This window comes from Lipotes vexillifer, unplaced genomic scaffold, assembly GCF_000442215.2.
Source record: "Lipotes vexillifer unplaced genomic scaffold, Lipotes_vexillifer_v1.1 scaffold875, whole genome shotgun sequence".
NCBI classification, from domain to species: Eukaryota; Metazoa; Chordata; class Mammalia; order Artiodactyla; family Lipotidae; genus Lipotes; species Lipotes vexillifer.
Window position 1 is genome coordinate 763,846 of NW_006792177.1, and position 13,247 is coordinate 777,092.

At 40.3% G+C, this 13,247-nt stretch overlaps 1 protein-coding gene across 1 annotated transcript in view; it reads right to left on the reverse strand.

Annotated features, from left to right (window-relative positions):
• Positions 1-10,453: 10,453 nt before the first annotated feature.
• The window catches only part of LOC103083900 (signal-regulatory protein beta-1 isoform 3-like), a 66,188-nt gene continuing 63,394 nt past the window's right edge, over positions 10,454-13,247 (reverse strand). The window contains exon 8 of the mRNA XM_007465426.1: positions 10,454-10,560. Coding sequence (XP_007465488.1) covers positions 10,454-10,560 — 107 coding nt within the window. The remainder of the gene's footprint in view (positions 10,561-13,247) is intronic.

The window sequence follows — 13,247 nt, forward strand, 5'->3', positions numbered from 1 at the left end:
ATCCATACACATTCCCCCTGTTGTCTAGGAGGTGTTTCTCTCTGGATGCCTGCAAGCACTTCAGACTTCATGCATTCAAGAGTAAGCACATTGTTTTGTGACCACCTAGAGGGTGGGATAGGGAGGGAGATGCAAGAGGGAAGAGATATGGGGATATATGTATATGTATAGCTGATTTGATTCACTTTGTTATACAGCAGAAACTAACACAACATTGTAAAGCAGTTATACTCCAATAAAGATGTTAAATAAAAAAAAATAGTTTCAACCCTTGCAATATGGTGAGTGTTTAAAGTATCATTCGAATTATCTTTCCTGTTAGCTATTGAGGATATTAACAGAGACCAGTGTTATAGGAAATTTGCTTAAATATCCCTTTAAAGTAATTATACTCCAATAAAGATGTTAAAAAAAATTGGCTTGCAATAACTTCCAGCTGAATCAGTCTTGATTAAAGCCTTCCTGGAAGGGATTTTGGTGAACAGCTGTCCTCAGTGTCTACCGTTTCCTGCAGTCAAGTGCTAAGACAGAGAACTTTCAACCTGAAGAGTGCATGGGCTTGGAGACGGAAGTCCGACTCCTTCTCCTTGAAGAGGATGTAGGAATGGAATTTGGGGATGAATGACTGAGAGTTGTATTACTAGCCCAGGGTGTCCTCCCTTCTTTCACCTTCATCCCTTGCTACCCTGACTCCTTGACCTAATACTGTCTGCACCCCAGGCATATGGCAGGTGTTTTCACACCAGATATTCCCAGCCATGCTGCCCAGAGGGGCTGGCAAGAGGCTGCATCCACCTTTTCCCACCCTGGGTGCCTGAGCCCTCAGGGTGATGTCAGCCTGGACAGGGGGCTGCTCATCCTGGACCACCCAGCAAGCAAACTTCTTGTCATCCAGCGTGGCCTCTGCCTGCAAAGTGTGTTCCAGAGAATAGGTCCTGTCTGGGCTTCTGATGACCCGAGGGGACTTCATGGTTTGTGTCTTATGCTTCTTCTCCATCCGGGTGATGTGCAGTTTGGAAGAGTAGAAGTGGCTCACATGGGTATAGCCACTATGGAGAAGAGTACGGAGGTTCCTTTAAAAACTAAAAATAGAACTACTATACGATCCAGCAATCTCAATTCTGGACATTATCTGGAGAGAACCATAATTTAAAAAGAAACATGCACCCCAACGTTCATTGTAGCACTATTTACAATAGCCAAGACATGGAAGCAACCTGAATGTCCGGCGACAGAGGAATGGATAAAGAAGATGTGGTATATATATACAATGGACTACTAGTCAGCCATAAAAAAGAACGAAATAATGCCATTTGCAGCAACATGGATGGACCTAGAGGTTAACATACTAAGTGAAGTAAGGCAGACAGAGAAAGACAAATATCATAGGATATCACTCATATGTGGCATCTAATTTTAAAAACAATACAAATGAACTTATTTACAGAACAGAAACAGACTTACAGATATCAAAAAAAAACTTAGGGTTACTAATGGGGAAACGTGGGAGGGGGGAGGGATAAATCAGGAGTTTGGGATTAACATACACGCACTACCATATGTAAGATAGATAATCAACAGGGGCTTATTATATAACACAGGGAACTCTACTCAATATTTTGTGATAACCTATATGAGAAAATAATCTGAAAAAGAATGAATATATGTATATGTATAACTGAATCACTTTACTGTACACCTGAAACTAACACAACATTGTAAATCAACTATATTCCAATAAAATTTAAAAAATAAAATAAAATACAGACCATAACACTAATAAAGACTATTGAAAACACTGGAAAAAAACAAAGAAAAGTGGCTCACATGGCACATGAGATTCACTCTCTGATGCATATGGATTTGCATCCCAGAGGGCTTGGTGGTGATCTTCAGGGTGGAGACAACTAAAGACAGAAACAGAAAGAAACATCCATTGAAATTATCCCAGCATGCCTGCCCTCTATGTCTTCTTTTCCCAGGAACCAGCCACAAGATCTCTCACGCTCAAAAACGTTACCTTTAAAAAAAAAATTAAAGAAATATTTTTTCTTTGATTCTCAATGTAAGGCAAATAGAGCTAAATGTTAAGTTAATTAAACAGGTGTAGGAATATTAGAGCACTGCTTTCTGTATCCATAATCTTTGGTATGTTGTGTTTTTATTTTTACTTATCTCAAGGTACTATTTAACTTCCCCTGTGATTTCTTCTTTCACATATTGGTTATTTGAGAGTGTGTTGTTTAATTTCCACATACTTTTGATTTTCCTATTCTTCAGCTATTGATTTGTAATTTCATTCACTTGTAATCAGAAAAGGTACTTTCTATAATTACAATCTTTCAAAACATCTTAAGACTTGTCTTGCTGCCTACCATGTGTTCTATCCTGGAGGATGTTCCATATGCACTTGAGAGGGATGTATATTAGGCTCTTGTTCAGTGGAATGTTCTGTACATGTCGGTGAGGTCCAATTGATCTGTAGTGTTATTAAAGTTCTCTCTGTCCTTATTAATATTCATTCTGGTTGTTCATTTATTATGGAAAGTGGGGTATTAAAATCTTTCTATTGTTTTATTTCTCTCTAATTCTCCCACCCATTCTGGAAATATTTGCTTCTTATATTTAGAGTTCTGACATTTGATGTACAAATATTAGTTATATTTTCTTTTATCACTATATAATGTCCTCTTTGTCTATTGTATCAGTTTTTTACTTAAATTCTATTTTATCTACTATTAGTATAGCTACCCCTGCTATCTTTTGGTTACAATTTGCATGGACATGTTTTTCCTTTCTTTCACTTTCAGCCTTTGTATGCTCATAGATCTAAAGTGAATCTCTTATAGATAGCATGTACTTGGATCCTTGTCGGTTTTTCCCCATTTAGTCAATCTATGTCTATTTATTGAGGAGTTGAATCCATTTACATTTAAAATAATTACAATGGGGAAGGATTTCCTATTGCTATTTTGTGAATTATTATCTGTATGTCTTGTATCTTCTCCCCTCCTTTCCTCTTTTAATACCTTCTTTTGACTTTCATTGGTTTTGTTTATTTCTGCTCCAATCTACTCTAATCTTTCCATTTTCTTCCTTCTACTGGCTTTGTATTCTGAACAGAGGAACACACTCACCTCAGAGTATTTCACAATATTAATTCAGATGGTGGCAATGGGAAGGAAACACTGATTGTCCCCAGAGAATAAAAGAACAGCAGAGCTTGGAGTACAATTCTCAAAGCAGACCAGGTAAATGGCAAGTGGCAGGAGAGTTAATTAACCCCTCCTGGAGGGCTTTTCTGAAAGAAAAGATCTGGAAGTGGGTGACACTCACAACCCCTCCTTCTAGTCTCATGATTCCCCAGAGCTACTCCTGGCCATTGTAGGAGGACACACTTACTCATTGACTTCCTGTGGGTGGGACAAGGTCCCTGACTGAATTGTGATGACCCTTCAGGTACTTGCCACCATGTTCCAATCACATTCCAGTTGGAAATAGGTGAGTAGAATTGTGCAGGCTAGAAGAGATTCTGCTTGCCTGAGGATTCCTTTGTTTTGGCTCAGTCTATATTGGGCATTTGGGGGCAAACTTTACCCAGGTTGAGATTTTATCCTGAATCCAGAAGCTAAGATATAGTTACAAGTATCTGTTTCTAATATTCAGGGTCAGAAAATAGGTCATAATAGACACAATGCATATTTCTGACTCCAGGTTTGTCCTGAAATTTCAGAATGACTAGTCAGCCTTCCAGGTCCCAGTTTTCCAACTTTTTGGACCATGCAATGCACACATTTAGTTGCCTTTTTCCTACCCCCAATTTTTTTTTACTTCAGAGTGTCCATGTCTTATGTTCAGTTTCTGGTGGTGTTGGCCATCACAGAAGGGCCCTAGCCTCTCAAACTGGCTTGACTGAATATTAGACATAGGACCCCAGAATAAATAACCAGAAGGGTCATCAGCAGGATGCCAGCTTACAGGGCTGTTTGTGAATGAAGGGGCCCAGGACCCAGTATGTGATAATGATGTAGTGCATATTGCAGAGTTTTTAAAAGTCTACTTTTAGCAGACAAGGGGATGGAGTTTATCAGATTATTTTCACCGTTCATGGACACACAGGTGCCTGGATCAGATATATGGACATGTCAGGATGCCCTTTCATTAACTTCACACAGTATAGGTGCCATTATCCCATGTGACACATCACTGATGCAGCTGGAATCAACCTGTTTGGTTGGTCATTATGCTTTCAATTTAGAATACTTTGGGGAATTGTCTTTCACTGAAACCATAGATTACTTATCGTCTGGCTCAGTCCCATTGAACCACTAGACAGGCGCTCGTGGGGATAAAGAAGACATTTTGCAGCCCCGGTTTACAGTACCTCCAGCTTTGACTGACACTGATATCTCAGGTTGTTTTACTGGAACTCTTCACCTGAAGTTCCTGTAAGAAATTTCAGATCATTGTTCATGTTCCTTGCCTTGGCCCAAGATGTTCTGAGGTTCTGGTATAGATCAAGATGAGGTCTCATTACACATCCTTTCAGCCATGTGTACTGGCACCAAAGTATAAAAATTATAAATGTGGCTGCCTTATGGGTGAGAAGGAGACTAATGCACAGAAAGGAGGGTGGCACCTTCCTTGGGCATCAGGATATGAGGATGACCTGCAGAATAGCAGGCACTTAAATAAACATATTTACAATGAGGACAAATACATTTCTATTAAATGAGAAATGTCAAATAGAATTTGTGTCAGATTTTTCTTTATGTTCTGGGATCAGAGACAAGGCCTCAAGCTAAGGACAAGGTGTTCATAACCAACATACTGTGTTCAGAGAGTGACCTGGAGAAAGAGCCATCTCCCATTTTCTGCGAGCTCTTTCATGATGCAAAAGCCCACTCACCCAAAATAAATGTTGAGACTTGCATTCTCCATGAAATTGATATTTTTCCTAATGGGTGAAAATTGGTTCTTAGAGTGTGAAAAAATCTTAACTATCACAAAGTTTCATGTTAATGCTCAACCCTATCCAACAAAATCTTATTCCTCAGTATTTAATTGCTCTTGGTATGTGTTCTTGGGGATCACACAAACAGCATTATCATTGAGTTCATGGAAGATACACAGAGTGTATGCAAGATGAATTCTACAAAACTATGGAGGACTTTCTCTTGATGGATTTCTCAAATATAATGCATTTGATTTCTATTGCTGGATAACTTATTACCAAAAACATAGTGGCTTAAAAAAAAACCAAGTCTATTATTTCATAGTTTGTGTGAATCAGGAGTTCAGGCACAGCTTAACTTAGCTGTCATTCACAGAAAGAAGATGAGGTGGAGACACACGGAAATGCCATCTACAATCCAAGGAGTATCTGAGGTTACCAGGGGCTGGGAGAGAGGCCTGGAAAAGTTTCTCTCTGAAATTCATAGTAGCTTTATTCATACTTGCAAGAACTTGAAAACAACCAAGATGACCTCCAGTAGGTGAACTGGTAAAGAAATTGGTAAATCCAGATAATCAAATATTATTCAGAACTAAAATTATATGCGCTCTCAAGCCCTGAAAAGATGTGGAGGAATCTTAAATGCTTATTAATAACTGAAAGGAAAAATCTATATGCTGCATGATTCCAACTATGCAACATTCTGGGAATCGGCTCTACCCCATGACTTAATTCATTCCCAAAGACCCACCTCCAAATACCATCACTTCAGGGGTTAGACTTGAACATATGAATTTTGGAAGGGATACAACCATTCAGTCCATGACAGACTTCCTAAAGTTTTACATAAAGTCCCTGTCTGTGGCAAGGTCCCATGCAGGATACCACACACATTTACTTGTCGTGTCTCCTTAGGCTCCTCTCAGCTGTGACACCTTCTCTGACTGTCCTTGTTTTTGATGATTTCTACAGATTTGATGAATACTGCTCAGATTTATTGTAGGATGCCCCTCTGTTACATTTTGTCTGATGCTTTTCTCATAATTAATCTAGGCTTATGGGTTTTGGGGAAGGTCCCAGAGGAAACGTGCCATTTTCATCAAATCTACATGATTTATGCCTATTGATATTGATTTATTGTTGGTGAACTCTTGATGACCTCGCTAACTCGTATTAGTCAGGTTTCCCCACTGTAAAGTAACCCCTTTTCCTCCTTCCATTCATCCCCTTTGGAAGGGAGTCACCATGTGCAGCCCATACTTCAGGGGTAGTGAATTGGGTTTCCCCTTATTTAGCGTGAAGTGTCTTCATAATTTGAGAGTTTCCTGCAAAGAAGATTTTTTAAAATTCTCCATCTATTTATTTATTAAATTATTTATTTACATCTATATGGACTCATAGATATTTATTATATTTTGGTTTATAATCTGTCTTAGTCTGTTTGGGTGCTATAACAAAATATCACAGACTGGATGGCTTACAACAGAAATTTATTGCTCACAGTTCTGGAAACTCGAATTCCACTATCAGCTTAGCAGTTTGATTGGGTGAGGGCCATCTTTTGGATTTCAGATTTCTCATTGTATCTTCACATGGAAGAAGGAACTAGGATGATCTTGGGGGTCTCTTTTAGAAGGGTACTAATCCCATTCATGACAGAGGAGCCCTTATGAACTAGTCATGTTCCAAATGCCCCAACTTCTAACATGGTCACATTGGGCATTAATATTCTAAAATGTGAATTTTAAGGGGACAAAAACATTCAGAGGGCTTCCCTGGTGGCGCAGTGGTTAAGAGTCCGCCTGCCAATGCAGGGGATACGGGTTCGTGCCCCGGTCCGGGAAGATCCCGCGTGCCGCGGAGTGGCTGGGCCCGTGAGCCATGGCCGCTGGGCCTGCGCGTCCGGAGCCTGTGCTCTGCAACGGGAGAGGCCACAACAGTGAGAGGCCCGCGTACAGCAAAAAATCCTGTGATATAACTAAGCAAATGCAGCCAGTATAAACTATAATGTGCCAGAAGATCCATAGAAGCAAAACCTATGTTGTTTTCATAATATCCTTTATGTCCATTAAGTACTGTTTTAAAAACAGTACCTGAAGAGAATTCAACTTTATATGGAGTATCTAAAAAGCAAGCAAGCAAGCAAAAAAAAAAAAAAAAAAAAAAAACATTCAGAATATGTGTATATATATATATACATACATATATACGTGTGTGTATATATATATACATAAATATACATATCTATATATGTGTGTATCTATATATCCAATATTTCTTGCCCAAATTGTTCCAAGTTTGTCCATTGGGACCTCTTTCAGTTTGTTTCTGAGCCCCTTTGACAAACTCGTATCAATGTCAGTTTTTGCTTTTTGGTTTTGTTTTCTTCTGGTTTTTCACTTCCTTGGGTTCTGAAGAATATTGATTTTTTGATAGGATTTCTGAACACAAAGAAGAGAGATTAACCTTTAATGAAAAAACTTTAGAACACAAGAGCCAGATGATTGAATTACATAATTTTTATTTTGAAATCCAACATCTGGTAAAAACTAATTCATTCATTTATTAAATTAAACAATGGCCTAGTATGTGGCAGTCACTGTTCTGGCACCTGAGGATTCAGAGTCCCTTCTCATAGAACTGATGTCCTGTTTGAGGAAGAGATAACACATAAATCAGTGTTCATTTTGCCTGATGCATGAATTTCAGTTTAGTAAAATAACATCAATCCCCCAACACAGGGTTCAGATTTCAGTCACCACAGGAAATTTACTGTGAACGATACATAACGTACAACTTTGCTGCTAAGTATACTTCATTCCACAAATCATTATGTAATAACAGATGCTCATCGTGATCAGTATCCAATCATATCAATTCTTTGAAAGTCTGTAGTGATTGGTCACTGTGACTCTCTTACACAGTTTAGGCACAGACAGCAAAATACGTAGTTGTATTTTCTCCTGTCTCCCAGTGATAAACCCACATGACATTTACAAAAGTGAATAATTATAAAAGGGAACTGGCAACAAAGATGAAAGTGCCATGGAGAGACAAAATATGATGATGCGAGAAGTTATATTCAAACAATATAAATGGATTACAAAAGAAATAGCTGACCAAGATACCTTAATAGTGTTAGAAAGATTCTAGATACGCAATCAGAAGAACTTAGTAAAGTCAAACTTACCACATAAATGAGGAAAGTGGTGGTGAGGAAAAGAGTGAAAATGTCCCAGAGGAAGTGACAACAGCAAATACTTTGAATTAAAGAAAGTTTGTAAAGATTTCACAGCATTGAGATTACAAGGCATAAAATGTTGGAAACGGATCCAAACTTCGCAAGGAGCATAATTCACCAAGTTGTACAAAAGATGCTCTTATATTATAAATTATGCAAGAAGAAGAAGGCAAGAACTGTTCAAACACTTTGGATAAGTTTTTATAAAGAAATAAATTGCTTTATTTCTCAGTGTTTCTAATTTTTCAAACTACATATTATTAGTAGCTGACAGTAAGAGAGTTCCTAATATTTTGAAATCAAATTTTAATGATCACAGAACAATCTTTATTTATCCCATTGATTACTGAGATCACTTTCCATGATTCAGTTTACACAGTAATTTTATGGTCCTTCTCTACCATGCAAAGTGAGAACTGCCGATGCTTTGTATGTCAGATGGTAATAAGTGTTCAGGAAACAAGTTAATCAGGTTAAGAAGTCATAGAATGCAAGGCTGAGAGAGGAACTGATACTTTATACAGGATGGTATATGGAAGATGCCTTTGATAAAGTGATATTTGAGCAGAGGCTGGAATGAAGGAAGAGAGTGAGCCAGGCAGACATGTTGGAGGAGGAAGCAGAGGAATGATAGGATTTGACTTACATTCCCAAGGAATCACTGAGGCTGAAACAGGAAAGCCAGTCAGAGACTATAGCAATGGTTCAGGAAGAGATGATGGTGGCTGGGACCAGGGAGCAGTGGTGGGGGTGAGAATGTGAAGATCATGGATGCAATTAAGAAGTGTGCTGGAGGGGATTGGACTGGCTCATGAGAGCTGATATTTACGTTTTCAGGAATTTTGCAAACTAGTTGTTAAACTGTTGCTAACTTGAAAATGACCACATTGGGAGTATTCATACCAATAAATTTTCTTTATTTTTTTTTTTCTTTTTGGATAGTCAATTGTTAAAGAGTTCCATCTGACCACTGGGCATAAACATTTTGAAGGCAGAATTGAATACGTGATATAAAAGAAAGAGAAATCAAGGATGACTCCAGGCTTCTGGACACAGTATACTTACCATGAGCAATAGGGTTGGGAAGGATGCAAGATTATAGAAAAACTACTCTTCCCATCATGGAGAGAGGAGGGAACAATATTTTCTGGGTTTGAGAAGTTGGCTATTTAGACAACGAGGAAGGAGAAAAATTTTTCTTAAAACTAAGATGGGGAGTCATTTGTACTAAAGAGGCACCTCAAAGGGTGGGGAGTCAGGTGAAGGCAGGAATCCAGAGGACAGAATAACTCCTCAGCACAGGGCATTATTGTGTAGTTCATGGCCGAGTCCAAGGTGATGGATGAGAGATAACCTGATCTGTGTTGATCTGACTTATTTCTCACATTCCAGGGAAATGTCCTGAGTCAGCCCCCAGAGCTACTTCCCATGATCCTTGCTCAGGACCATGTATGAAGACACAGCTCTGGTGGCTTCAGGGGCATGTGGGCAGGCAAGTCTCCATGGAGGGGAGGCATTTGGAGCAGAGTCATGGAAGCTCCCAGTTGAGTCCTTCTCCTGGGCTGGGCCCCTCAGGAAGGGAAGGAAGCAGCAGACACTGAGGGTGACACGAGCAGGGAGGAAGGAAGGAGCTGTGAGAAACATGTCCATATTTAATTATCTGCTCATCACTCAGGAAACGTTCCTTGCATGCCTCCTATATGCCCAGGTGTTCTCCTCCTGGGATGCCTGTCTTGAGAGGATGAGCAGCCCCTGGGATAGCACTCTGATCCCTCAGCCTCCTCCCCAGGTCTGATGCCCCATCCCCAGCCCTTCTATTCTGTCACATGGAGGGTCAGAGCAGAAGCCGCTCTCAGAATAGCCAATCCAGAGTTCTCAACATTACCTGAAAATGTGGATTCTTTTTGCCCCAAGGAGCTCCAGGACTCAAATGTCTAGAAATGGTCTCCAAGGGAACCACCCACTCAGCTCCTCCTCATTCAGCACCCTCTGCCCACTTCCTTTACAGAACTGCTAAGAGACACCCTTTGAAAACCCCTGATCCAGCCCACCTCCTTCAGGACCCCGCACACCTCCTGGGAGTTGGCCACCTCTTAGAGGGAAACAGGATACTCCTGAGGGTATTGAGGGAAGTGTGTCCCCTTCTCTTATCCCCACGTGGGCCCTGACCCTGTGTGACCTGTGGGCTGGCTACCTTACTGACCTTATGTAATGTAGGACAGACCTTGTCCTGCCCTCCCTCCTACCCCAACTTACAGTCAGGCCCAATGCTTCCTGTGGACAAAGATGACAGAGACACCGACCACCAGCAGCACCTTGGGGCCTAGGAGGAGAACTACTAGGAGAGGAGAAGACAGCTCTGGGCCTGGAAATCATCAAGGGACAAGAGGAGCGATTAGAGGGATCACACAGGAGCCATTCCCAGGGGCCTCGACTTACTCCATCTGAGGCCACCTGGGCCCATCAGCACTCTGAGGCTTTGACCTGCATCCTGGGCTCAAGCTTGAGGCAGAAATCAGCATACAGGAGTCCCTCATTCTCCTACTCTCTTTTCTCAGGCTGCAAGCGTGTTATTACTTGAAGAGAAAATGTCAGAAGTGAAAATGACTGTGAGACAAGAGAAAATTCAGCAAAACCTAGTAGTCTTTCTCTAGGTTGCCATCCCATCTTCAACCAGGCACCAGGAAAATTATGGAGAAATAGACAAGGCAGCTAGAGTTATTTGGAAATACCACCACCAATATAAATTTGTCTAAACTTTGAAAATATTGGAAAAGTGTCCTAAGGAGCACAGATCATAGAAAGGGGTTTAAAAGTATGTGTGATTTAAAAGGGTTGGAACAGAATCCCCAGAATCTGTGCATATGTTACCTTACATGTCAAAAGGGATTAGCAGTAGTGATTTGTTAAGGATCTTGAGATGGGCACATTTTCCTAGTGGAGGCCATGTAATCACAAAGATTCTTATAAGTAAAAGATTGAGGCAGAACAGTTGGAGGAGATGTGATGCCAGAAGCAGAGGTCAGCCTGATGTGAGGCCCTTTGCCAAGGAGTGTGGACACCTCTGGGAGTTGGAAAAGGCAAGGAAATGGATTCTTCTCTAGAGCCCAGCCACCCACTGTAGACTTCTGACCTCTACAACTGAATGATAATGCAGTTGTCTTGTATTAAATCACTAAATGTGGTAATTACTTACACTGACTATAGGAACCTAATTCAAGGAGAACAGATGTGAATAAATGGATATGCATGAGTTAAAGTGCATAACTTCTGGGTAGAAAACTTGAAAAGAAGGAAGACGTGCTGATGGTAATTGAGAGGTAAAGGGAAAAGAAAAAAGCAGGAGGGAGGGATTTAGATTCCTGAAAGACAAAAGAGAACCAAAGAATTAGAGGGCTCAGAACATTTCTCCCACTATCAAAACCAACCAACCAACCAAAGACTCCGTTAACATCTTGATTTATGCTGTACTAGGGAAATATTAGTCTAGAATATTTCATTAGGCTAGAAATATTGTTAAAAAAACCCCAATACCATAAAAACAAACAATAAGATGTGCATCCTCACACCAGACCCACTGGACGCAGGCCTGCAGTGGCTGGAGCCCTCAGATGCCCGGGGTAGGCTTTGGATCCGGGGAGAAAGATCACATCAGCATCTTACACTTCTCTTCAGCCTGTCAACCTAGGTGCTCCAAAAAACATTTCCAGCTTTACTACACTAACAAGCATCATGGGTCAAGCACCCTGCAGCACCCAGAAGTACCAGCCCTGGTTGAGCCTGAGCAGAAGATGGAAGATTAAAAAGCATTTACAGGCCATGCCAGACAAGATGGCATGGACTCTTCTCTCCTAATCTCCTCATTCATTACAACTTGAACCCTAGAAATAACACAAGGGACAAGCATAGAAGGACCCTGAGGTGGAAGAGGAGGCAGACTGTCTAGGGACCTGAGGACTGGAGGAAGAACATAGTCAGGAACCAAGAGGAGACACAGGTGTGACACTAGGAAAAAGAAAAAGTCTAAATCAATAATCTAAATTCCTGCCTCAAGAAATGAGAAATGAAGGAGCAAAATAAACCCAAAGCAAGCAGAAGGGAGGAAATAATAAAGAAAGAAGAAAAATCAGTGAAAATGAAAACAGATAAACAATAGAGAAAATAACTGAAACAAAGAGTGGGTTCTGACATAGCCTTATCCACCAGAAGGCAGACAGCAGAAGCAAGAAGAACTACAATCCTGCAGCCTGTGGAACAAAAACCACATTCACAGAAAGATAGACAAGATGAAAGGCAGAGGGCTACGTACCAGATGAAGGAACAAGAAAAACAACTAAATGAAGTGGAGATAGGCAACCTTCCAGAAAAAGAATTCAGAATAATGATAGTGAAGATGATCCAGGACCTCAGAAAAAGAATGGAGGCAAAGATCGAGAAGATGCAAGAAATGTTTAACAAAGACCTAGAAGAATTAAAGAACAAACAAACAGAGATGAACAATTCAATAACTGAAATGAAAACTACACTAGAAGGAATCAATAGCAGAATAACTGAGGCAGAAGAACGGATAAGTGACCTGGAAGACAGAAATGGTGGAATTCACCGCTATGGAACAGAATAAAGAAAAAAGAATGAAAAGAAATGAAGACAGCCTAAGAGACTTCTGGGACAACATTAAATGCAACAACATTCACATTATATGGGTCCCAGAAGGAGAAGAGAGAGAGAAAGGACCAGAGAAAATATTTGAAGAGATTATAGTCGAAAACTTCCCTAATATGGGAAAGGAAATAGCCACCCAAGTCCAGGAAGCACAGAGAGTCCCATACAGGATAAACCCAAGGAGAAACATGCCGAGACACATAGTAATCAAACTGGCAAAAATTAAAGACAAAGAAAATTTATTGAAAGCAGCAAGGGAAAAACGACAAATAATATACAAGGAAACTCCCATAAGGTTAACAGCTGATTTCTCAGCAGAAACTCTACAAGCCAGAAGGGAGTGGCATGATATACTTAAAGTGATGAAAGGGAAGAAACTACAACCAAGAT